The 27,942-nt window shown below is 38.9% G+C and overlaps 1 protein-coding gene across 1 annotated transcript; it reads right to left on the reverse strand.

Annotated features, from left to right (window-relative positions):
* Window positions 1–140: 140 nt before the first annotated feature.
* On the reverse strand, window positions 141–27,926 carry fzd3a (frizzled class receptor 3a). The gene is made up of 10 exons (XM_020917669.2): window positions 27,842–27,926; window positions 26,283–26,743; window positions 11,879–12,075; window positions 11,019–11,481; window positions 9,870–10,169; window positions 8,534–8,785; window positions 3,773–3,921; window positions 2,910–3,021; window positions 1,923–2,065; window positions 141–1,289 (listed from the first exon to the last, which is right to left on the reverse strand). Exons 2-10 carry the CDS (start codon window positions 26,481–26,483, stop codon window positions 1,025–1,027), a joined length of 2,082 nt encoding a protein of 693 aa, XP_020773328.1. The 5' UTR covers window positions 26,484–26,743; window positions 27,842–27,926; the 3' UTR covers window positions 141–1,024.
* Window positions 27,927–27,942: the final 16 nt, after the last annotated feature.

Genomic DNA, 27,942 nt, shown 5'->3' on the forward strand with positions numbered 1-27,942 from the left:
AAAATAGTGTAAGTTCTGTGTATTTGAATCAGTTTAAAAATACTGATATTTTCATGTTTTGTGAATGCTTTGAAGATCCATAGTTTATGAAGCACAGATGGCTGATAAAAGAATCTTATGATTGAAAATGCATATACAAATTTCTTAAAAAACATTTTATTACAAAAATTCACATTATTTTTTACATCTATGCACAAAGGTCATCTATCATTTACAATAGCTTTACATGGTCACATTTCAAACAGGACTAGCTACGACTACTTTGTCTCTAACTACAGTGTGTTCCAGTGTAAGGCAGGAGTTTGGATGTAGCTTTTCCCTGTAGCAGCCCGAACAATGGCTTGAAATCTGTAAAACTCTTTAGTCCCTTTTTAAAATTTCATAAACTCATAGGATTTATAAAAAGGTTTTCCAGTCAAAGGCAAAATTTGTTCTTCATGCGTCGGAACGGAGGCATCAGCAGTAGTTACAGACAATAATATTAAATACAGTCTTTGGCCTTTTATAGACCTTGATATAAAAAAATGTCCTGGTACATTTGCCCCATTCATCACAGCCACTAGGGGGCAATGTGTTAACATGAGCACAGTGCAGCACCCTTCTCCAGATACAGGAGTACCTCATCGGGGGTCCTCTACACTTGATTTAGGTCGATATAAAGAACCCCAGAGCACACAGAGAAGATTCATTCATCCAGACATGAGGAGAGCACACATGTCAGATTTATTTCAGAGTTTTGAATCAAGAACCTTCTTGTTTTGAGGCGACTTGGGTTAGTAAGAGGTGGACCACTGCATTTTGTTCCATTGTAAGATATGGTGAGGTTGGCTGAAGGCAAATATTTTCAAGGACGGTTTAAAATTCATGATTCGAAAAACTCCACGAACTTGAGTCCAGTTGACCTCAAAATTATCTTATTTCATCTTCTTACATTTCGGAACATTTTAAGGCATATTTGTGAGCCCTCAGAGCACCCCACTGCAGTAGTCCATCTGAAACTTTAACATTCAGTCTATGGGGGTTCTCAAGCTGTGGTCCCGTCCTCCTCCATGACCCTGTGAATTCCGTTTCCCGGGACACTGAGCACCTGCGTGTGGTTGGTCAGATCCCGGATGCTGCTGTGCCGTGATTGGCTCTCCAGTCTGTGGGTGGAGCCGTGACGAGACAGGTTGTCCAGTCGGTGCGAGCTGTCCAGTCTGTTGGAGCTGCAGTGCCTGGAGTCGTGGAGGCGCGGCAGGCTCCCATACGGCTGACGCTCGTCCGCTGCTCGGAAGCTGCTCGCTGTGTATCTGCCATTCAGATGGAAATTGTGTGTATTAGACTTAGTTAGATAGAGTAAGTTAATTTGTAAACACTTTTTAAAAACTCCATTTGTACTGTTGTATTTGTGATTCAACTTCCTGTTATATTAGGAGAATGTTTTCCCATTCAAATCATGTTATATCTTGTTTAAAATAGTAATTATCATAACGACAGACCAAATTCCTCATCATTCTGAATCTCATAGTTGGCCTGATAATTCCTGTTTGATAAACTGGTATCATATTATTCTTCAGAAACCTTCTACACCAAAACATTTGCAGTACTCTGAAAATGTTAAGCCACTGAAACATATTAGGTCTAGAGAGAGAGGCTGGGATCACTAAGCAATTGTAGTCATGTACCACTTTTGCACCACTAGATGGCAGGAGCGCTACAGGCCGTGTCTCTATGCACCACACTATCCACCTCAGATGTTACTTGACTTTCACATATCAGGACTACACCAGGTCTAAACAAGAACTGACCAAAATTGAAGCAGGATCACTAACTATAGCTCTAAAGTTAACATCAAGACTTCAAAAAAGGTTTGTCAATAGGACTCGTAAAAAGACTCAAATCCACTAGCAGCTAAGAATAGCAGTAAATAGATATAACCATACCTGCCGTCCCGGGAGCGGTGCAGGCTGCCATGGTAACTGCTCAGTTTGGAGCGGCCGCTGCGCACAGACCCGGCGCGGCTCGTGCTGTTGCTATGGGGCTCGTCCATGGCCAGGTGAGTGGAGGAGGCGTGGGTGGAGGTGCCCTGTGACGAGAGGAGGGCAGATTAAACAATTTTAATATGAATTGTGACGTCTCAACACAATAAAAGAATAGTATTTTCTGAAACTATTTAGTTTAAAATGTAGTAATATGAGCATATATTTTACATCTTGCAATAAAAAATGTTTCAGTGTTGTTAATTACACAATATGGTACGCTACTAAACAGTTTGACTGAAATTTCATGAGTAGCCTTTATTCTTAAAAATATCTAAATATCTTAATATCGACACTAAAATTGGACTTTCTGACAGTAGCTCAATTGGTAGACACACTTGGGGGCTTGATCATAGACTGTAGAAAGAAGTGGACTAAGGGAGCGTGACGCCACCCATAGCATTGGGCTCCAGTCAAACGAAGCTCAAGATGCTAGTGGTTGTAGGAATGAATTTGGAGTCAAGTTCCATATTAGGAATAGATATTTATTTACAGACAAAATAGTGAAATAAAAATTCCAGAATCATGTAGAGCAGGTCATTGTGAACATTTTAAAACTAAAATAACGAGATTGCAGTTACAGTGACAGGATGACTTTTTTTTTTTTTTTTTTTTTATGTAAAGTGAATTGGAGCCAGAGTCAAAGGAGCTTGAAGCACCCCCATGCTCACTTCCTATTTGGAACGAGGCGTCTAGTGGGTTAGCTATGCCCATTTACAGTCTATGGTCTTGATTCCCGCTATTGACAATGAATGATTAGATTTTTTTATAGTCATTGTACAAAATACAATGAAAGAGCAAAGCTGCAGCAGTAAAAAAATCAGGTTTTGAATCTTGTAATGAAGAAAATATATAAGCATAATACTGATACTAGAAAAAAAGGCTCTATACCTGGGTGGAGGTGCCTCTGGACTTCCTGACGATGGGGGTGTTGGGGTCCCGGAGCAGGAGGGCCGTGAAGTCAGGCTCCTGCAGCACCTGGCGGCTCTCGTTCACCATGGCACTGCAGAGGGGCGAGAGGGGGGAGAGGAGGGAGAGGGGTGAGAGGAGAGGGGCAAAGAGGGCAGGGACAGGGAGGTGGGCACGGACAGGGGGAAGGTGGAGGCGTGCAGAGGGGAGGGGCGCGTGGGGAGGAGAGAGGGGAGGGGAGGAGGCAGGGGGACACTGGGTTAATGATCTGAGTTACATTCCAGGAGAGGGGAGTGCAGATTACAAACGTTTTCAGTATCATTGGTCAAAAAAGAAATTGAATATAGAGTTTAGATATTTTGACTAAAATAAATAAGTTTGTGTTATTGAAAAAAATAGATCTACAAATGATCCCATGCCAGAAAGACAGTCAAAATGGCACTAAAATTCTTATATTAATATTTAATTTTAAATTAAGCACACAAAAATCTGTAGAATGGTTATATATTTCTTTTTTTTTTTTTCATTTAATAAGTTTCATTTGAAACTGAGTTGTTTAGTATAATTATAATAGTATTGTTTTCTTATTGTTTTATCTAATTATACACTAATTCCTGTTTTAAATAGCTTATAATTCAACATTTTTTATGGCTCAATTAGACTTTATTATTATTAAAATCTTACCTAAAAAAAATAATTTTAATACAGCAAAAAAAAAATCTGGGGGCAAACATAAAGCATTCTAAGGACAACCCAGCTCCACAGATATAGATATAAACCAGTCTTGTTCGTTGTCATGGAGACACATCACAGTTGCGGTGTGTTCAGGTATGATCAGTACTCACTCTTTGCGTCTCTTGCCGTGGAAGAAGCTGGCCCACTCAAAGCAGGTCTTTTTGCTGCCGACCCAGAACACAGAGGGGATCCCCACGATCAGCATCATCAGGTATTTAATGAGGAACAGGGCCAGGTCTGGGTGACTGGTCTGCTCCACCTAAAACACACAAACACACACATATAGTGTTAGGAGAGGAGACTAAACTTTATGGAAAGCAATTGACCACGACAATATTCATTGTTGTCCATTAATAGAATATATATTCTGAACCTACCTGGATGTAGCTGCAAAATAACCAAAAGGTTGTACATAAAGAAATGATAGGGCCTAAAACAGAGCCTTGACGAACCCCAAAAATGCAATGACACTTTTATCACACAGGAGTTGATCTATTTAATAATTCACTCTAGGGTTGGACGGTATCCAAATTTTGATACTGTTAAACCTTCTCAGGATTTTAGCGGGGTATACCGTATTACCCCGTTACCAAAATGTTTTAGTACGACCTTGGTAAACTACAAAGCCGCACTGCTATACCGCTATACAGTCTATGCGTATGACCTACAGACTTATAATCTCTGAAAAGTTTCACATGAACCATCTCCAACTCGATACACGCACAGAACAGACTCACCCTCTGCACATCCTCTATCACAGAATCAACACTTAATCCACTGAGTCGTGTCCTTTAGTCCAACAGAAACTGAACCGCATCAGCACAAAACAGCTGTTTTTATCAGCGCTTTAAAGTTTATGCAAATGAGCCATGCAGTTTTAAGTTTTGTTTCTGTAAAACATAAACAAATGTGCGCCTGAAGGCAAAATGCTGCCAAATAGCAGAAGTACTAGTATTTTTTTGGTGACCAACTTGCTTGCGGCCAGATTTGCCATCATGTCTTGTCTCCCTTATGAGCGTCATGTGATAATGGAACGAAAGTAATCATCTCCCCACGATGTTAAAAGAAACATTATAGATACTATTAGTTTTAAATTCTGATACCATTAAACTGAGAATACAACCACACATTCATTTGTGCTGAGCAAACAAATTTAGGAATCAATAAATGATGATATTATATAAGGTCCTTATGAGCTGCAGATTTTTTTAATGATGGTAATGAAACTGATACCGCTGCTACGTTTTGATACCATGGGATACCGTAATATCGTATTACCACCCAACCCTAATTCACTCTAATCTAAGGTGTACCGCATACTCAGTGTCTGTATTTGGTCTGTACATTACATTAGGGCCCAGGAGACCAGTGTTTAGGCCTGTCTTTGTCCCTGTCCACCTCTGCATTCACAGAGGAGACAGATCACAGCAGTTATCAGAGCTCGTCCTGGTTTGACTTCCTGTCCTCTGATCTGTGTCTTATCTGTGTTTGTGTGTGTGTGTGTGATCACTCGTCACCACGGTTACACCTCTGCTTCCATCAACACGTCTTTTGTCCTGAACCAGGGGCTGTTGTCAATATGATACTGTTTAGGTTAAAAGACCTTCACAAACATGCACCATCACATGGATGCTCCAGAAACCCTGAGGATGATCAGGTATTCTTCCATTGCAGAATATTTAGACTTTTTAGATGATTTAGTATGTTTATTCTCCTAAATGTCTCTAAATAATGTCTCTAATAATCGTGCGACTGCATTTTTCAGAGTAATTATTCATTTTAGGAGCCATATACTGTAAAAGTCGTGTACCAAAGAGTTATTATTCTGAGATATTTGTATTTTGTATTTGCATTTATTTGATAATAAAACTGGTTCAACGGGTTTTCCCTACACCTGAATTTGGTTTTAACAGATGCAAATTAAATGTTGCTAACACCGTATTCCTGTCCTGTTCTACATTTCCATATTCTTTATTCACTCCTGGTTTGAGCCCCCAGTGAAATCTTGATGTAGAGTTGGCTTGGTCCTGTTTTAGTCCTGTTTTAGTCCTGTTTTAGTCCTGTTTTAGCTCTGTTTTAGCTCTGTTTTAGTCCTGTTTTAGCTCTGTTTTAGCCCTGGTTTAGCCCTGGTTTAGTCCTGGTTTAGTCCTGGTTTAGTCCTGGTTTAGTCCTGGTTTAGTCCTGGTTTAGTCCTGGTTTAGTCCTAATGTAGTCTAAGTTTAGTCCCATTTTGGCTGCATTGGGTATTACAGAGAGATCGAGTTGTCGTGTGTATAAACTCTGAGACATAAATAAATCTGCAGTTCCTTGAGGTAGTTACTTTGCTCAAATTGGGTGCAGATAAATACATACGGTAGTACATAGGAGCTGTGAGTGAGTTGTGCTTGTAGAGACATTAGCAGTATTCCAGTGACACAGATGAGCCCTGATGTCCTCATTATGAGCAGAGAGGAGGAGAGGCCCGGGGCATGTCTCATTACAGCTCTGACAAGATCGCAGCAGGATTCAGACACAGACTTAGACAGGAGCCAGGGTCTAACGGACACTGCCCTCTGCAACTACACGGGGGTATTTAAGACTCTGTGTAATGATGTACCCTTAATATTTTACATTAAAAGGCCTGTGTGACACTATTTTCTGATCTCTATGCCTCTTTACTAGACTCATTTGGATTATTTCAGACCTGGAATTGCCAATCTCTACTGAACTAAAGCTAAAAGGGAACCATTCATTTGAAAATTACCCCTTAGTGACAAAGTGGAAAAGAGCATTTTGAGCTTTGGAGAATGAAATAAAGCACAACTCCAGGTAGGAGTTAACAACATTATAACGTGGCTTAAACCTCACAAGAGTTTTGCATAATATAGGACCTTTAGGCTTTAAGTGTTGCTCTCTTTGCCAAGTGTAGAAAGCCCATCCATTCTTCAAACAACTAAAGTCTATTTTCACATCATGTTTTTGCTGCACTAGTCTGTTCATCTATTTGATACGTGAAAACAACATTGGTGTTTTTTTTTTACTCATAGCAGGAGATGAATGCAGTGGAAACACTAATTTAAGATAAAGTTTTTACATGTAAATAATTACTAGTACTTCTTTGTTGTTTTTGCATGAACTCTTACGAGTCTGTGATCTTATGAGTGCACGTTAGGTCATATAAATAGTGAATATAGAAACAACTAACCAATTTGACCGGTTTTGCGAGTGCCACACCCTCTTTAAGTCAACTAATCAATGCACCAAGCATATCTTTAGTCAAATACAGCCCTACTATATACATATGCATGTATAAATTCGGAGAGAGATAATTCCTCGGGTGATACTTGGTGTGTATAGGATGAGCTTGTGTGTTTCTCCATGTTGCTGTGTGAAGACTTCAGCCTGAGGGAGGAGTTTACTGATAAATATAGACAGGCTCTTTGATGGACTGCAGAGGCTTTGTGCGTAACACCTACACATGTCTATACCATATACCATACTATATACTTAACTATATACATTACTATACTCAGCAGTAGTGTAAGGCTGCACTCAGAGAGGCGCTAGGGTTACAAAGGAAGTCAACCCCTGTGACCCTGCCCATCACCACCCTCAGTCAGGATTATAAAGCAGTGGTGTGACAAAGTGACAGAGTGCCTGTCCTGTCACTGTATGAATGGGGTTTAGCTTCTTGTTTATATGTGGCATTTTGAGGATTTTCGCTCATTCAAAAGATATAATTTGTTTTAACTGTGAATTGCTATGACAAAGTGCTAGATGTTCATCAGTCTGAAACCCATGGATTGCTATATGAGGTTCTTTTACAGGAGTAAAAGTTATTGCTTATATCTCTAGGTTTCAGACTAATAATTCCTGTCTGACTTGAAAGACTTTACAAGGACCCATAAAGACGTTACTCCATTCAAAAGATATAATTTTTTTAATTTAAATAGCTTAATTGCTATGACGACAGAGGATGGTTGCCAGAATAATCCCATGAATAAACTATCTTAAAACACATTTATAACTGATGGCTAAAGCCGTTTCAAATTCCTACATTTCTTTTTCCATAAAAACCGTTTCATGCCACTGAATCCCTGACAGCTCTGTGGATTGAGCTGTGTCTGTGTGGGCTGGTGCTGGAGGCTGTTTCAAACTTAACATTTTTGACAGTTCTGAGTGTTTACACCTCAGGCATCTTCACCAGCTGTTCTTCCACACGAGAATCCCTTCAATACAATGATTCACTAACTTCTCACACAATGTACCGACTCAAAAAATGTGCTTTTCCATGCACCTAAATTTAATCTTGCTGGTCCCGAATCAAAACCACAGGATAATATGGGGATTATCAAAGAAGGGTTCATTAGAGAGACAATATTATGAGTAAACTGTACAGCTGCTCTGAAGGTAGTACAAGAGGCGTTGAAAATAAAACCAGGACAAATCCAAGACATATATAGTCAAATTCATTTACAAAGTGAAAAACTGAAAGAAAGTACGACTTATACCGACTTATTGTTCACATATGATAGCTGGAACAATATATTTTGGGGCTCAATATTTATCGTGGGTATAATTTTTGTCATTTTTATGTATTAACGTTAAATTTGAGCTGTAGAGAGTAGAACAGAAAATGTATATCGCTAATTATAGGTTTTTGCTATTCTGCTATTTATTTGCTGCAGCTCCTGTCTTTTAATGATACAGAATATGGGCTTATCTTGCTTTGTGTTAGTGGCATAAAGTAGTTTCAATAATATCATTTTCTCTGTAGCAATATATCGTGCTTCAAAATGTGTTATTGAGACCGGCCTAATCCAGTGTATTCACAGATAACCATTGTGTTAACCTCATCTGGATTGTTATATATTCATTTTGCTTGTGGTTACCTGGTATGGACAGGGGATGTGATAGTCCCTGCACCTCTCCTGCACCCAGGTGGTCTCCCAGACGCTCCTGTAGCTGTTCTCATAGAGGTAACAGGCCAGCACAGTGAGCAAAGGCACCAGGTATAGGACCGAGAACACGCCGATCCTGATCATGAACTTCACCAGCTTCTCCTGGTTTTCCTTCTCCAGAGGGATCTCCATCCGCACCCTGTTCAGTGCTGCGATACCGGCCAGAAGCAACGCCACGCCCACCTGACAGAGAGAAACATGAACTTTCAGTATGTGTTGTAATGTAGACCGCAATAATGTAGGAACAACTGGTGGGTTTCAGATAACGCCACAACATTCTATAGACTGATGTTATTTAATACAGATGGGGGGCAGCTAAAATTAGTATTGTTAAAATGCAGATTTTTGTTGGCATTCAGTGAGTTCTTGGGTCTAGACACTAGGGATGTAACAACACAACACAATAATATCATGAACAATCACAATATATTGAATTACAAGTTTCTTTGCTTAAATTAAAAGTTATGGTGCAGCAATAGCTAAAAAAAGACAGAGGGAACAACATAGACCATGATCCTTTGCTCCATTTCAGTGTAGATTACAAGAAGAAATAACAGTTCTAAGCACTTTTAAGTCTTAGTTCTTTGGATTAAGTCTTGTCAAGGCATTAAGAGGAAAAAGTAGCATATTAGTAGTTTTGTTGGCCTCCACAAAATATTGCAATAAATATCGTACAGTGAGATGTATATTGCGAAAGTATACAGAGAGATTTGGATATTGTTTCATCTCTAATCGTGAGCCTCCCCACCATATCGGGAGATTTCCCACGATATCGCAATAAATATCGAACCGTGAGCTTCACACCGTGATGATATCATATCGTGAGACTTGGATATCATTACACCCCTACTAGACACTGATAGAAATTATCAGGTTCAACATTTTTGAATTTATGTTTTAGATATTTCATGGTTAAGTGCAATGAAAATGCAAGGAAAAACTGGGAGTATGACATAATCTCTCAATTTGAGATCTGAGCTCTCTGAAAATGTCTGTTTTCTCTCCACCACTTGCTCTGTATTTATTCAAAGTCAGGCTCACAAGTGGAGGGTAAGTGGAGGGTTACTTTTTTTTTTTTACAATAAAAACCCGTAAATGAGAATCTGCTGTTTGCTAAGGTGAAATGCCACTATGAAAAGGTGAAATCAGTAGACCCGTTTCTATTATTGATCAATATTCAGGTTTATGAATGTAATGTAAGTTACAGTTCAATACTAAGGTCAATTTAAATTTTATTAAATTTTTGTTCATGTTATCCAAATCTCACCACTACGTCCAGTCCGAGGGGCACAAGCAGGAACCAGCGCAGAGTGTTGAGGTTGTAGAGCCCCACGAAGCAGACGCCGCTCACGCTGTCGCCCTCGATCTTGTTCATGGCGAGAAGTGCGACCGTCAGCACCCCAGGGAGGCCCCAGGCGCAGGCGTGGAACAGCAGAGCCTTCTTCTCTATGGCCTCACTGCCCCATTTGGGAACAGCTGCCAGGAACCAGGTGATGGTGAGGATGACCCACCACACGCTGCCCGCCATCGTGAAGAAGTACAGCACCATGAAGAGGAGCGTGCAGGCCTGGAAAAACAAAATGAGAAATACTTTTAGAAACAGCACGACATGTAGGCTACATGATATTGTAGCTAATACTTTTAAGACAGATTAAGATCCAGCTGCTTGTCTCAGCAGGTGGAGGACCTCAAAAATGTTTCATGGTATGGCATTAAACAAATCTATCTTGCAGTCGTAAAACATGTGTTGTCACCTCTCCACTGATCTGACCTTTTTACAATGAAATAAATTTACTAAAAAAAAAAATGTACATGGTTCTGGTAGGCTTAATATAGAACTTTTGGGCGTAATAATAAGTTCACTTACTGGTAGATTTGAAGAAATTGTTTGTCTATTGTGCATCTTAAATATTTTGAAGGATTTGTTTTTGCATAGTTGTACTGAAGTAGCAAGTATGAAGTTTATTTTACTGACATTGAAATTGACTGTGTAGAAGATCATCAATAGTTCTTCATTGTTCATTACTCAGTATTCATTTGCACAGTCATTTAGAGCAATAGCTTTTGTCCTAGTGGAGTTTCACAGCAATCTGTTACCGTAATGTTCCATTATCCATGTTCCATTAATTCCATTAATAGAAGAGACTATGGTGGCCGCATAGTCCAATTTTTACCTCCGTAGTCTAAAAACTAAAGCAAAAAACTGGTAAAACATACTTTACTCTATATCTTTATAATAACACTACAAGCATAATCAATCGTCATCATAGTGCTTTTCTGTTCAGTAGAGGCAATAAGTGACATTTATATACAAAAATTTTGTATTAAATTTTTAAAATTCAGTTGTGTCACCATAGTTTTAGTAAAAACCTGCTGGAAACACTGGGTATATTGCACAGACTATTGGACAGTGTACCTTATTATGTGACCCCTGAGTGACAGTGGCAGCTCTGAAGCGTCCTGGGACAGCTGCGTTACAGGCCACTTTGTCCTCCAGCAGAAACCCCAAGAAGAACACCAGAGACACCATCATGTAGCACACGGCGTAGAAGATAATTGGTCGCTCAGGGTAACGGAACCTAGACACGTCGATGAGGAAGGTGAGGAAGGTGAAGAGCGTGGCGGACAGGCACACGATGGACACCACGCCGATGAAGTAGCGGGCAAACGTCAGCTCCTCGCGGGTGAAGTACATGTTGGGACAGGGAGGGGAGCAGTCCTTCACACCCATGAAAGAGTAGCTGAGCTCGGGGTCGATTTTCAGCTCCCGCGGGCACCAGAAACCATAGTCTCTCTGGACAGAGATGGGGGACTCTGTGGTGTCCGAGATGGAGAGAAGGTCAACGGGACGGGGGTATGGGTCATCACAGTCTGGGAACCTACAAGAAGAAGAAAGACAGAGAAAGAGCTAAATACTAACATTGTTGGTCACCATTTTTATTCTATTGGAAGTGATTAGAACAAACTTTTCTGGTAACTGCTTGTCTCTGTGGAGATGTTTTTGCATCGTCTGAAATGTTACACAGTGAGGTATTAAACTTAATTATCTCAACGGAGACAAAGCCAAGTTACAAGTCAGATATGTGGAGATGACCCCACTCACAGTAAGGCAGGTTTTTCAAGGTATTTTGGAACAGAAATGCAAATTAGTTTCATTTTATGTCAGACTGTGGAATACTATAGAAAAAGCAGCAACATTATAGAGGCAAACAAGTACATCGAGTACCCTCCACTAGAAAAGTTATGCAGTACACCTTTAACTGACTCTACACTGACCTGTTACAGTCCATTTCCTCAGGCCATCCAACCCCGAACATCTCCATGAGTTTGTAGCAGTCACTCTTGGCCTGCAGGCAGAGGCGTCGGCACGGCAACGTCATGCGTCCGTACTCCGTGCACACAGGAGAGTAAAGAGCACACAGGAACATGCGCAGGTCGGGGGAGCACTGCAGGTTCACCATGGGGTGGAAAGGCTGCAGAAAGACAGGAAACGCACAGGTCAAAATTAGAAACATGGGAACTATGGAAACATTCAGAGTTTGGCAAAAAAAAAAAAAAACAACTAACATTTAAATCTAGATTTTGATAAACAGGAAAAGGCTCAGTGCTCAATACCACAATAATATGTGTTATTTTTCAACACAAACTAATAGTAGCCTTTTTAATACTCATCAGATGGTCTTATTTAAGTTCAAAACAGTTGTAAAACTATTCAGGAAATGTCCTATGATTTTTTTCTGCATCATAAGTTCTTTAAATTTGTATCCAGTTTCATTTATCATTCTACTGACTGACACAATGGCAGGTAATAATTTAAGCAACAACAAATGTGCCTTCATTGTAAAATTCAGATAAATGTTTAATGGCAGATACAGGAAAACTGTACACTTTTGTTAGATTCCAACAATATGAGCAGAGGTTTCTCAAAGTAGTTTTCCAAAGACCTAAAGTACTAAAATAAAAATACTAGTTGATCATTTATTTAATCATTGAATAAAATGCAAAACTCCTCTGGACTAGTTTCGGAGATATCGCAATAGTTTTGAATTGGAGACGTGTTTTGAAAGCATGTCCTGTTATCTGATGCACTTGTCCAGTTTATCTTAAGACAATAACACAGCAGTGACTTCAAAGTGTGTCACATCCTCTGTTTGCACAAAGAGGTCAGTGGAGCGTATGAGGTCTGACAGTTCAGGAGATGAGCCCAAAAAACAACTGTGGCCCCCTTTTCCCAATAATCCCCCCATCTCTATAATCATCACCATCATCATCATTACCCCCTCTCTCCCTCCTGTTCCGCCCCCCTGGACCCCCAAACTCAGACTGACAGGGGCTTTTGTGTAACTATGGCGACTGCTGCGATTGACTGACACACAGCTCCAGCGGAAGTATATAATCTGACTGTTCTCACACCCACAAAGAGGTACAATAATGCTTCTACTCATTCGATCAGAGCCAAGAGGCGCCGGGACATCAGTTAAAATGCAAATACGAATCAGCAGTATACAGTTCAAGTTCAGCGCTTTGTGCAATGTTTGTGGAGTTAAACAGTGATGTCAGTTGGTTAAGAAGACCGTTGTCATTCAAAGATTATAATACAAAGAACACGTTTTGTGCCTAAGCCCGTTATATAGTTATAATCTACGACACACATGGATCATTATGTTACAATTTGGACATTTAATATTGCAATATTAGAAATAAATCTGCTGCCGAATTTTATGTGCATCACCGATTAAGAAAAAAGAATTGGAGATTGTAAGCGATTAAAGATTACTCAAACATGCGTAAATCAATCCAAATCCAGCTTCAAGAGGGTAAAGGAGAAGGGGAAACAGCTATAGCACGATTAAAAATTCCAAAAAGTCGATTTTGCTTGATAGGTCTGCTCTAATAAAAACATTGATCAAAATCTTCTGTACAGAGTAAAAGGAGGTAAGGTCAGTTTTATTTAAAAAAAATATGTAAATTAGACAAACATATTAAAATATTATGCAAAGTCTAATATTTTAAAAACAAATTCATGTTAGTGTGGTATATTGTAACAAAAGAAAACACTGTAAACCCACATGAACCTGAGCTGCACTGGCCAAATAAAGCACCACAATACACCGAAGTGGCTGGACATGTAGGCCTGTCAAGAGAATTACCATATAGACTTATTGTTCAATAAATCATAGTTGAAACTATAATTTTTGAAGGTCAGTATTTACCATGGGTACTTTTTCTTTGCACTAGTAGAACTATTCTTTATTTTTCTGTATTTATGAATATGTTTCTGTATTTTTCTGATTAAATGTCAGCTACAGATGACATACGACACATTATATGCTGTAAATAACTACTACTGTGAGTACTAAGAGATTCATGCTGTTATTTTTATGGCAGCTTATGTTTTTAATAATAGTTTTAGGGGAGATAATTCTACTTTTTGTTACACTGGAATAAGTTCATTTCAATATTATCATTTATCATCTATATTTTCTTCAACAATATATTGTACTTTGAATTTTGTTATCATGACAGGCCTTTCAGATACTAAAATGTGATGTTGTCATACTCTAAGATGGGGGAAGGGCCAGTTTTCCCTATTGATTGCTTGGTATTCTCACAAGAAATATCCAAAAGGACAATTCCCACATGTTGATCCTGATCATTTCTACTAGTGACTAGACTAGAACTTGCTTTAATCTACATTTTAACAATATTCTATTCATTTCAGCTGCCTCCTATCTCTAATAAAATATTACTGACTTTGTGACTGTTGTGATGTCATCTGAAACCCAGCAAGTGGCCAGCCCTATCACTTACTTCCCCAAAGTGCGTACTGGTGGATAAGAGTAGTATTAATTGTGAGAATAGCTATTATTAGTCATTATTACACCTTTAACTATTTACAATACGTTTGATTGACTCAAAATTTGTTAATTACGTCTGTTTTGTCTTAGGTCTGTGACTTGAAGCAGGGGTACTTGTCCTTCAGGGCCACCGTACTTGATACTAACTCAGTCATTTACATAAAGCTGACTGCCCCATCAGCACAGATACATGCCAATCCCTCCCCCCGAAATGTAAAGAGTGTGTGACAGGTGGGGGAGGGGCAGTTGGGGTGAGCAGAGGACAGGCGGGGGGGCAATTTGTCACTTTATTTGGGGAGGGGGTGGGTTTGAAGGAGGACGCATCCTTCTGCTCTCTGCTGGCTAACTGCTCGTCAAATACAAGAGCAGTCAGAGCAAACGCCCTTGTGTGTTAATTCATGTTTGTTGAGGAAACTTAAGTCGGTAGTTGTGATGCAGGGTGGAGTCTTTTCAGTCTTGACAGATTGAAAAAAGATGCAGCTCAGGGAAAATCTGCCCTTTATTTTCTACAATGTAAAGTAATACAATCTCATCATAGAGGATCTGTGGTTTTGACCCAGATATAGAACAAGAAAGCATCGCAAAACAGACTTGGGTGGCATGCCAAAAATTGGGACAGTGGATTAAGAAATTATGCTTGCAATATATTTCGTGCAGTTATGTTTTTTTGTTTTTTTATGAATAATACAATTGATATAAAAAATCTTTAACAACACTGACACTCTATATACTTTATAATGTCCACTACCATTTATAGACACACATTTACATATATCCTGTGACAATCAATAACCTAGAAACATGAATACTAAATGCAGAATTTATGAAAGATCCTGTAAAAATGGACACAATAAAATATAGTAAAACTTTGGTCATGTTGTTGATTGGTTTATGGGGACACAATGTTGAATTTGTTACGATGTCCTGCCTCTCATTCCCAAAGTCAAGCGCAGTAGCCATTGCAAATGACGTATTTAACAGATTAACACAGTATTGTACAAGTCAACTCCACCATATGTTACAAATATGGCAGCTGAGTGCGCTCGGCCTTCTCCATACATCTGTAGTTAGTTACAGTCATCACAGTACACACAACATAACTGATGTCCCTGCGGCTTCTGTGGACAGGTGGTACACTCAACACTGAAAGGTCAATTTCACTGCATTAGTGTGGGGCAGATGACACCATAGATTTATATAGCCCTGTGTAGTGGTGATGTAGGCTGCTGAGTGCATGCACTTAGGGTATTTGCCTGCCCGTCATAACATCGTGAATCGATCAGATATTCAATCGCATCATTTGAGCTCAAATGGGGGGGGGCTCACGTTTCACTGGGCACAGCTGTATGAAAGGATAATCTGTATTCTGTAGTGGGCTGGAGAACCATGAGTCAGAGGGTGTGTCATCTTTGAGCGAATTAAAGGTAACAGTGGAATGATGTCATGTTTCCATCATCACAAAGTCTTCATCAAACATAGAGAGGAATATCTTTAAGTATGGACTTGAGTATTTTTCATTAATACAGGAGACAAAGGTTATCCCCCAAAGAGTCTAAAATAAACTGGACTATATATCAGGATAACAAAATGAGCCATTATTGCTCATTGTATTTGCATAAACCTCTAAGTACACTGGTGACAAATGACAGCTTAACATGTAAATACAGGCAGTAAGTGATATTTTTACTCCACAATTTGAATGACATTATTCAAATAAAAACTATTTGTGCCACCATAGTCTTCACGAAATCTATGGGGAACACTGGTCAACATCTGTTTGAATGCAAGGACCTTTTATGGCCTTGACGGTTAAAATTAATAATAATGATCTATGCTGAAATGATGTAGCTTTAAAAACTGTATATAATTTAAATCTGTGTAATGTTTGTTTTTTTCTTAAGAATAATTGCTTCAAAAATTAGTAAGACAATATTTTGGTAAAAGGTTTTAAAAAAAGATTTATATTTTGTTAGTTGACTTTCTTGTAGTTAATTGATGTTTTGGATTCAACAGCATGAATGTAATTGATGCCCTATAGTCATTAGTGTAAGTCTATTCATTTTACACCTCTTTCTCTCTAATTGCGACAGCCTCACAAACCCAGCTGTTACTATAGCTGGAGCAGTTTCTCTTTGTGTGACGCCGGGCTCTGCAAAAACACACCCACATCAATGACCCTTCAGCAAACAAGAGGGAGAAAGAAGAGGTTGTGGGTACAATTCTCTGTCTGAAGAAAAGCTGCTGTGAAGAACAAGCTACTTGAATGGGTTTCTTTTCAGATGGAGTAACATTACACTATAGTCCGAAGCCGAAACACTGCGCAGTAGTGAGTCCAGATCTCTGGAGACGACCTCCCATTCACTGCATTAACATACATGAAAAACACTTGAATTAGGGACATTACAGATAGAGTATAGTGCCATTATTATTTAAAGATTACAGCAAAAAAAAAAAAAAAAAACACTTCCGGTCGTGTTAGAATGTTCTAATCATTTCAGCGGAGAAATAAGGAAAAGTCTCTTAATTTGTGTCAACATATTCAAGTCAACAATACAGTCTTTCTTTCTCTGGTAGCTGGAAAATGTTTTTCATAAGTCTCTTAAGATCGACAGCCCAATGCAAAATCATACAACCAAAATGGCTGCAACTGTGGCAACTTCTGGAATATGGTGAAATAAGGTTTTCGGAAAAAAATCCTCAATATTGTAGATGGTCAAAAATCCATATTGCAGATGTACACCAACTAAACTGCAAATAGTGGGCTTTGCTGTATGATGGACTGAAAAATATTGATCCATATCTGTCACAACAGCAAGACAATTGTTGTTGCAGCTGAAAAAATCCATATCAGACTATAACTATTTAATATGATGGCTAAAGTAGTCTTTCTTTTTTGCTTTTTCTGACAAAAAAACACTACAAATAAGCAACACTGAACAAAATCATAACAAAACTCAACAATAAACCTGCATAAGCTTAATTACATCTGACAGATGCCACCGACCAGTGTCTCCCTTCGCCTGTGACTGTACAGCTAATGTTTTTATGCATGTACACGGCGCTCTATTACTTCAGCAGTGAACCCTGTCAGCAAACATGATCTAATTCACTTTAAGCATCATCCTGCCTCTCCCTTGCTCCTCTCCCGCAGGCGATAAGATACACACTGGAGTATACACAAGCACACACCACAACCACAAGAGAGGACTCGCTTGAATAAATATATGGGCTACATTGAGCTGCTCTTTCAATTCATTTCTATTCAACATTTGCTATTTTTATATTCGGTCCTGGCTCCCCTCCTCCATCTCCTCAGGATCTCCATTCAGCCATTTTATTACATGGGATGGGGCATATGGCTTGTCGCAAATCTGCAGCCTCTCCACGGGAAGCACTTGTAAAAGCAGCTGAGAAATCCTTGGTCGGATCGATACTTGACTGTAGTGGTGAGAAAGAATCAAGTCTTCAGTGCACAAGACTGCTAGCCTGGGGGTCTATGCTAATGCAATTTTAGATCCAACATGAGTCCTTTCATTAAGAATTCATGGGTTTTTAGGGGATTTTTGATTGCCTTAAATGTGGAGTAATATGACGCTCTAAAGAAGGCAGGCTCAGACAGAGTAAAGACATGTCAACAACGATGGAAGAGATATTAATTTAGTGGTTCTTGAAAAAAACTGAGCTTAAAATTTACAACTTTACATTTCATAATATACAATCGCAATATTAAAAAAGACTAACTATGGCAAGTTACATGGCTAATTAACTGTTGCAAATATTAATAATGCCAAATGAAAACTGAATCAGTATTACTTTTTATTCAAATTCTTAAAAAAGTGCAAGCTGGTCTGACTAGTATAGTAAAATTCAAAGTACCTGCCAATCCAATAAAGAACATATTTTGGCAAAACAAAACAGGATAATCAACAGCAGAACTAATGTTGTCTGATAATGGCAGTAATAACTTAACACAACCACTCAGAGGTCAGAAACAGATTGTCATGTGCAAAACGCTAACTATTGAATACTTAATTTGCTGGAGAAAAAAAAGAGGTGGTTTTGAAGCTAGTTGGGATATTATTTATTAATGCCAGAGGGTGGAGCTGCATGTAGCCACTAACGCTAAAGTGATTAGTGTTTAATGAGTCAGCTGTAGAGATGCTGTGACGGATGAACGTCTGACAAAAGACAACTGCTCCGTGTCGACCCTCACCCCCCCTAGCTCTCTGTACACCAGAGCTTCCACCTTCCTAAGACTTTACTTCTGCCATTCTCAGTATATTTGAGACATGGTCCATGGAGATAGGACAATAAGAGTATGATAATCACAAAGGTTTATCTGTAAAAACAAATCAACACATATCACAAAGTTTCTCAGAACATTTTGGCACATTACAATATTACTGTAAAGGTGTAAGTCAAAGTCCATTAAGACTTTGATACCATGAAAACCTGAGCATGTTTTTGGAAATTGCTTTTAATAAAATTGGATGAAATAGTTGATATAAGTTTGTCCACATTGATAGCCTATACTTTAAGACACTGCTAAATAGTGAAAATCTGACAATTTTTAAGGTTAAGTTTAAAAAAAAGAAGTGAGTCCAGGATCAAGCCTTGCGGGACTCCCCTTGGCCTGATTTGCAAGTTTATATTGACCATGTTTTCTTATGTCAGCTAAATCTGCTCCATTTGCTTTTCTTTCACTGTCATCCCCTTTAAATTCTGCCATTCCAATTCCCCACATTTCTGAGAGCTCTCCATGACGACGAGCGGTGCATCACTGGAGCCGTAGTAAAAGGAAAAGGAGGAGGAACAGGGAGGAGAGAGCCAGGAAAGAGTTCGGGGAGGTCACCACGCAGGGCGGAGGAGACCACCTCCCGGGAGGGCAAGGGGAGAGAAAAAAAAGCCCTCTGCTGCTTTTGTTAACGGCACAATTGGGAGCGTTTCCTGGGCGACCGGTGCGAACGGGGGAGGGGGGAGGACAAAAGAGACGGGAGGTGGTGCAGGGGGGTAGCTGTGGTGTTGGAGGATAGTCAGCCATGTCATTCACTGCTAAGAGACGATTTGAAAAAGCATTGACAGTGGAACATCCCTGTGTTCGAAGTTGGCTGGGTAATTCTGAAGATTCTCTACTCGTGCCGCCAATAAACACCATGTTGGACATTAAATAAAACAATGCGGTCTTTTAAACCAAGGGTCACGCTGACTGGGACTTATCAGAGCATATTATGAGTGCATGTAGTGCCAGGAAACATCTTCACTAGCAAACACCCCTTTACTTTTTGTAGCTTTACGCACAGTCAGAGAGCTTCATCAGCATTTTAGTGAAACTTACACCTCTTCTATTCTTCATAAATCCTTTCACACAGAACAGGGTGGAGTATCTGGGTTATTCTGTATAGCAAGGGTAATATGACACAGTTTATCGGGATGTGATGTGAACCTGAGATCCAGAGTATAGGCGAAAATGGACGGGAAAGAGTGCTAACAGGTTGAAAACAACAGCTGACTAAACTTTGATGATGTCCTCACTACAGTTGTGATATATTCATTGGTTTCAATTTCCTATTTTTGCCTCTTTTATATAGTTGAGATATACTTTGTTGTATTAGTATATTATATCTTTACACATTTGTATAATTATGCCTTATTTGACACAAGTTCTTAACTATTTTTGCTACTTATTTATAATATACTGTGATGTGTGAGCTCCTGTGTCCATATAACTTCCCTTGTGGATCAAGGTAGTTTGTCTAAGTCTATGTCTGTTAAAAGATGCAATTTTGAGGACCATAAAAAGTAATGCCATGGCAACGGTCCCAATTTTGCGCTTTGAACCCCATGGATAGTAGATGAGAAACTGAGCTTGTTTCTTGATTGAATCCCCCCATATCAACATTCACGTATGACTCATGCTTTATCTCACTTCCATCAAAGTGATTTGTGGCTTGGCTGGGGCTCTATGTAAACACTCTTATCAAACTAATGCAATAACCATCTGCAGCTTTCTGTCTGCCTCACCAGCTTGTTCTTCTACAAAAATGTAAAAGCCACCAAAATAAAGATGTCGAAGTTTTCAGCATTTTCAAATAAACGGTACATGTTTTAGATTTAGATACATACCATCTTAAAAAGGGTCTTGACAATTTAAGATATTTTATTGCACTAATCCACATTTGCAGCCTTGTGGAATTTCATGGGGTTACAGTAAGTTTGTAGCCGTTTGTAGAAGAAATAACGCTACTTAAATAACTGCGGTCTTTGCGATTTACCAATTTCAACAAATTAAATTCTGTTTCCAGTTTGATTGCAGTAAATCTTATAGCCCTAGTTTTACAGCTAGCTTAGTAGGTCTTCTATGTTTTGTACTGTCAGCTTTATTCACCATGATACGATGTGTGAAGTGAATATGGCACAGTATCATTGTGACACAGAAATAGCCAATTCCCAGCCTCAAGGCTCTGTCCCACTTCGGTGGCGAGGTCATCTGGCGGTCAGCAAGGATGAGCTGCACAACACAAAATCCTGTTTTGAAATTGCTTTCTTTGTTTGTCAGCAGACAGCTAAACAATGACAGATTCTGAGCAGAAAAATCGACTTGAGTTTCAGGCTTGGGGAGTCTAGTCCTGGCTGTCAAAGGATGAAAAATGGGCATGGGCAGAAGAGCAGCCAGTGATTGGAGAATAACCTCGTAGTGACAATAAAATAGAGTTTATAACGATATCAAGACAAATTGCTCCCACTTTACCCTAAACATTCAAAAGGCCATGAATGCTTGACATGTTGAAACCCCAAAGAACACCACTCCAGGAGGTTTAAGACAAAACTTCGAGACGGCAGGCACTGGTACTCGTCCAAGTCCAGTTTCTCCACGGTGCGGGGCATTCATCATCATTATCATGGCCATTCACTCCAGCTAATTCTCTTTCAAATCAACTGTCAATTCCCATTTGGTCGCCTTCAACATCTTAGAAGCTTTAAATTCTCCCATGAAGTGGATCAGAAAACAGCAGCCAAACAGAGCCACATTCTTCAGTTTGGTTGAAACCTTTTCCAGGAGTTTTCCAAAACCCAATGAGCGATTGCAGACGCTAAAAGAGTCTTAATTGTGGCGCCATGACTAATGGAAGTGAACACCGTCAAAAACAGGAGAGCCCAGGCTGTGCACCGGAACCCACACAAGGATGAAACGCCCGGAAACCAACAACTACAAAGCTCTGGACCTGTTACAACTACACTGTAGAAAATACAGATTCTCCTATAGATGTGCAATTAATAGAATTTTAATTGAGATTTAGTGTTACTTTACTCTTTGTCAGTGACTTGCTTGGGTCATTTTAACTGAGGGGGTCTACAGGCAATGGGGTTTGGACCAGATTTTACACTATGAAGAAAGCTGACATATTTTTTAGTTAAGTGGCAAAATGTGTTTTTAAATAAATTGTAAATGTGTATTTAAATAAAATCTAATCAAAATGAAAATTGTGATTGATCCACATGAGGAAAAAGATGGCCTTCCCTAAATTGAAAATTGAGAGCAAAACACCAATATAATTATAAAAAACAATTACACCAATTACAAAAATTTAACTACCAAAAGTACGAAAGGTTTTTGCCTAATTAAGTTTAGAACATAAAATACTACACGAGTGCCGTACCTCTTTAAAAATTCCCTTAACGATGAGCACTTAATTAGGAGAGGAGAAAAACAACCCTGAACTTAAACTAACCCCTAATCTTTTGGGATATTTTGAATTATTAACAGTGGGGTACATCTAAAGAGACATTACAAGCAAATGTCTTGATAGATATATTTTGTAAGACCTGTAAAGAATATCTCTGTAGTTAGACCTCTACAAACATTTTCTCAAATGCATAAGTTTCTTATCTTAGCCGTTAATAGCTCAGTTTCATCTTTTAAATGTCGATGCTTGTGGAAATGTCTTAAAACAACACTGTTATTTAAATAATGATTTTAAAACATAAAATGCACAACTATGTGAAATTGGGGTCAGCCTGAAGAAATGCAGTTACATTTTCAAGTGTTTTTCAATTCTATGCTCTAAATTTTGCATGAATGAACGACTGAATTCTTGTGAGCCTGTTGTGACACCTGTTCTGGATAACTACAGTGTGAAACATTCCAGACAAAGCAATAACATCTCCATGGAGACAAGCAGGTGGCAGACCCTCCACCAGAAAAGTTACATGGTTCACCGTTAAACAAAATTGGGCATTGAATGAGCATAGGAGTGTGGTACTAGTGTCTGTATCACAGCTGTTGTCCTGATCTGGGCAGGGCATATTCAGAGGTTACATAATCCCAGAGTTTCACAGCACACGGCACTTTGCCTCTCCTCCGGTGTCTGTACGATGGCACGGGTCACCAGCTGGTACCCTCTCCGCTGCTGGGCCTGGCTGTGGAGCTATCCCTGTCACAAAAACAAATTCTGAAATACAATATATCGCTACACATAAATATCACAGTACACAATATTGCTGAAACTGCTGCTGCTGCTGTTGCTGCTACTACTGCTACTACTACTGTTACACCACTACTACCAGTGTATAACCTGAAGCAGGACAATTCCAGCAAACCTTTTTGTGTACCATAGTGTAAAAAAAAAAAAAGTTACAATAAATAAATAAATTGCACAATTTAACACTTAAGTAGTTAGTTCTTGTATCTATAATGTGTCTTATAGGTTAATTAACCACGGTAACCACAGCTCAAATGTTATCAATCAAATGTTTAATTTTACAAAAACTAAGAAAAGAATGTCCTACTCACGCAAAGCAAAGGTACACATAAACACAAAACACAAAAGTTTAGTTCTTGCCGTCATATATTGAAGGATATGCTGATAAAGTAGATACTACTGTGACAGGCCTGTGTGGAGTGAGGTCGGAGCCCCGGAGGGGACCGATGATGGAAGTTATAGTGGAAATTTGATACTACACGACAGTATAAACATGGATAAATTTAGATTTCCGAGCAGTAAACAGAGCAGAGGATGCCATTTGGTGGGAGCCGGGTCGATGATTGCTCGAAGTCGGCTTAAGATAACGAGGTGATACATCTGCTTCGAGATTGAGTTTAAATGTCGGAGATTTGAAAGAGGATAACCCGGCTTTAACTGTCAACTGGAAATCTGCATAATCTGAGGAATCCAAACAATAAAACTAAGTCAAACACAAGCGCTAATCCAGCAACAGAGAGCAGTAATCTCCTTTTACAGTTTAGCCACTGTCTGGAAGCCTGTTATGTAAAATGGACTAAAATGCTGTGATGCAGGACTCTGGAGCATGGACTAGAGATGAACAATTGAATTGTTGTTTTGAAAACAGAATATTCAGTTAATATGGACCTTATTCAGCTTCACCCACTTTTGTCTCTTAATGCTGTTAAACTACACTTTCTTTGTGGTGGAACGTCCAGTTAAACACAAATCCAGTTCATTTCAATAGAGAATTTAAGAAAAGTTTCACTGCTAAAACCTGATATATAGTAGGTTGATTTGTAGAAAATGTTCAATGTTCATACGACCAGCAAGTCAATACGGCACAAATTCTCTTGAAGGCTTTAAAGCAGCTTTGTTGTCCATATAGAATCATTTTTGTCAGGATCGGCAGCCCCATGCAAAATATTACAACCAGAATGACGATGGAAGCGCCCACGGCAACTTCCGAGATAAGGTTAATATAATCATGATTATTCAGGTCACAGTCGTAAGAACTAAAAATATATAATCGTTAGAATTTTATACTCAAGAATAAGTCACTCCATGTTTCGTTTATCATTCATAAAGTTGGGTTTCATAAAGCTAGTTGCAAACTATAACTGTGACCTATAAAACATAATGAAAATCCTGTATTTACTTATTTAGTCAATGTTGTTTAGTAGTGATGAAAATTATCATGAATGATTGTAATGTACTGTGATGTTTCTTCATACAAAAATTGTAACACACAAATTTTATATTGTGACAGCCCTAGCTACATTAGTAATATCTAGGTGTGTACTGTATATTGTCTGTAATAAGAAAACAGAAAATAAAAATAATAAAAAGAACAGAAACTTGCAGTGAAATGTTTAAAACAAGTGTGAAAAAATTATTCTTTGTCATTTCACTATTAGGGCAATACCTCAATCAGTTCAGGCATGTTTAAGCGTAGTTATTGTGAAAATACAATCTGATCATTGTTACCAAGAAAACGTCGAATCAAGATTACAATTTTTCCCACCCCACAGCTTTGAGACAACACAACAGTTTTAATTATTAAAAAAGCTCGGGGCCTTCAGGGACAAATATTAAAACTTAATTTTTGGCTTGATTTTTTGATAATACTCCCTGTGCCCCGAAGCCATAAACGTTCAATTAAAGTAGGTTAGTGTGTTCAGACTTGTAGTGGTAGTATTGGTGGGAGGTAGTGTTCATGACAAATGGAAGAAAAGACTAAAGGAAAACTACAGATCAAGTTCAAGTAAAAGTAAAGTGTCATATGTCAAGAGGCACGTCCATTGTCAAAACAACTGTCCCAAAACGCTTAAGAACTAGTTGTGACCGAGTTTTTGGTTACAACTTAGTTCCAGTAAGATATTAAAGCTAAACACAGATTGTTTGGACATCAGACATTAGACATAGTAAAGACCATTCCAAACAACATATTGCAAAGGGTTCAAACTTGCAAAATTGATTCATTGCCTTGCCCAAAAACACAACCGTAGTAAACAATGTCAGTACAGTGGGTTTACTTTCCACCTGACAACTTTTCTGTTTTAGGAGATTAGCTCTACTAATTAATCTTCTAGCTGAAGCCAGCCCACATGAATAAAATGGAAAATACTGTTGTTTTGGAGAGGTCATGCACCTTCCCACACACTTCCTGCTTCTAAAATACAGATGCCCTGTAAGACTGTGCTTTGTGCTAGGACGCAAATGGAAAAATGCCTATTCACTGTTCTGTCAAATGCCCTTTCCTGTATAGAAATTTAACAATATGGCCATGAAAAATTATTATATTAAGTTGTGAAATCTGACTGTTGAAAATAGCCATTCCCCATTTATCTTCTCCGTACTGATGTAATCTTAACATCCATCATTTTATAATCCATGAATAATAGTCAAATGCCTTCGGCCCTGGTTAACTGTTTAATATCCTCCATACAAATCGAATATAAAGCCTTTCCAATGAGAGATACAATGTGTGATAAGAGACTGATTGGAGAAGGAACATTAATAAAACATTTTTGACCTCAGCGCTTGACAATTAGGTATGCGTCAAGGGCAATGTTCAAGTGGGATACCCAAACAGACAATGAGAAAAGGTGTATCTAAAAAATGCAAAATTCTATAATAAATTAATAAATATTAATTTTGAGTAAGGGACTTGGAGTTCAGCTACATGCATTTAAAGCTATTTGTATGAGGTACGTATAGTATTAAATCACTGGTAATAGCTATAACTGTTACATTAACAAGAAGTATTGGGCCAAAGTGTTCATCAGTTCTATACAAACATAGAAAGCAAAAGGTACTTTCAAAGGTGTGTTAATCTTGAGTTAATCCTTGACAGAAAACAGCAGGTACTTACTTATCTACAAAAAAAATTTGGTAAATATTTTAATTAATATTGGTTAAATAAAGGGTGAAAGTCATTCTTGTGCTAGTTCATTGGAAATCAAAGAGTGAAGACAGATATAGCAAATCTTTTTAGGTTAATTCAAATCTTAATTATAAGCCTAACCCAAACAAATATTTTGTCTATGAGGAAATTAACATAATTTGAACACCATATGCACTGTGTAAAAAGCACTGTACCTCCATGGCGAGAGCGGCTGTTTGCTGGTCGTAGTGGTTGAGGATGTTGGGCATGAAGGTAGCGTTGTAAGGCAGACCCTGGCACATGCGGAGGGTGATTGGTTCACAGGTGAAGAGGCTGTGGCTTCCCGCGGCCGCGTCCATGGGAATGGCCACACAGGCGGCCAGCATGGAGACGGACAGCACCCAAAGGAGACCCATGATGCCTGGTCCTTACGCTAATAGATCCTGGTTTGCCGCTGGGAGGAAATATTAAGGAGTATCCAGTGGTTTCTTCCGTTCACATAGAAGCAGTCTGCGTTGAAATGTGAGGTTTTGTATTGCCATGGTTCATATCGACAGCATCCATGGCTTTGTCAGAAAAACTCCATCACACGAGAGACACTGCAGCTACTCCACCCTGCGCTGACACCGGGCTCAGATCAATGATGAGAGTCTGACAGGGACAATGGTCAACCCCACTGTGAAAACAACACAATATTTATGTCTTATTCAGCAACTTATATTTATTAGCTTTGGTGGAATTAGCAATATTATTTTGGTAAAAAATAAAACTCTGAACAATGCAATTAGATACATTCACAGAATCCCACATTTGGTTAAACACTTAAGTGAATAATAGCCCGAAAAACTGAATCAAAGTGAAGCTGTTAGATCAAGTAGATTTCAAGTAGACAACAAAAATAAAGCTGGATGGAAAACATAATTCTTTGATAGAGAACTTGAACATAAAATATATTTTTGTATCTCATCAACCAGCATTTTCTTTTACTTCCGAAAAACCATATCTTAATTCACACTGATTAGTTAAATTTCAAACTATTAAAATGCTACACTGGTTTAAGATATGTGAATTATTATAATAAGCAGTAATTAAAATATTGAAAAGACTTATTATTTAACGATTTTACAGTTAACAATCATTTTTAATGCATGTCATGTGGTTTAAGATAGCAATAACAGCGTGTTCATGTCAGTTTCCATCACAACAGCAGCAGGCTACACCCTACGACCACGGAGCAGCGGATGTCCTTCAATGACACGCCAAACCTAGCCATGCATTTTCATATAGAATTTGCATACTGCTTTTCTATACACCCCTGTATCTATTTCATAATAATATTCAACCAAAACAAATAGTGTTTAATACTGACCGCTAATTTCGCCTCGCTGTTAGCATACCTGTTCCTCCCATACATTTGAACGGGGGCTCCTCCTATACTTCCGAGCAGCCAATTCAATTAAATTCCCAATGAAATAAGCGATTCTACCTTTAAAACACATGTGCTGTGGCGGGGTTTCGGGTCTCCTAATTGCTGTAAGTTTTTAATGATCAAGCAATGTGTAATTAATGATACGGGCAACAAGCAGGGCGTCAGAAACAAAAGATGACGGTTCTTCCATCCTGACTGATGGTGAGCGTGGCATACGTAGCCGGGGAATGAGCGCTGTTACCGGTGTAAAGAGCACGGCGAGTCGGTGTAGCGATGGAGGCTCACCGGTTGTAATTACATAGCCACAAGCGGAGATAAAAGACAAAAGAATAAACATAATCTTACCTGGATGTTTTAAGGAAAATTCACGTGTAGCACAGAGATCTCCGCAGCAGCGCGAGTTGATAACAATGAGTGAATGTCCCTCGCCTCCTCCCGCGGATCGG

Source organism: Boleophthalmus pectinirostris, unplaced genomic scaffold, assembly GCF_026225935.1.
Source record: "Boleophthalmus pectinirostris isolate CB_2022bp ecotype Guang Dong unplaced genomic scaffold, ASM2622593v1 HiC_scaffold_13, whole genome shotgun sequence".
NCBI classification, from domain to species: Eukaryota; Metazoa; Chordata; class Actinopteri; order Gobiiformes; family Gobiidae; genus Boleophthalmus; species Boleophthalmus pectinirostris.

Coding starts and splice junctions, on each gene's coding strand:
- fzd3a (XM_020917669.2), bottom strand. CDS start 26,483: ATGGGTCTCCTTTGGGTGCTGTCCGTCTCCATGCTGGCCGCCTGTGTG. Junction 12,076..26,282: donor CAGCCGCTCTCGCCATGGAG/GTACAGTGCTTT, acceptor GTCTTTCTGCAG/CCTTTCCACCCCATGGTGAA. Junction 10,170..11,018: donor CTCAGGGGTCACATAATAAG/GTACACTGTCCA, acceptor TTGTTTTTCCAG/GCCTGCACGCTCCTCTTCAT.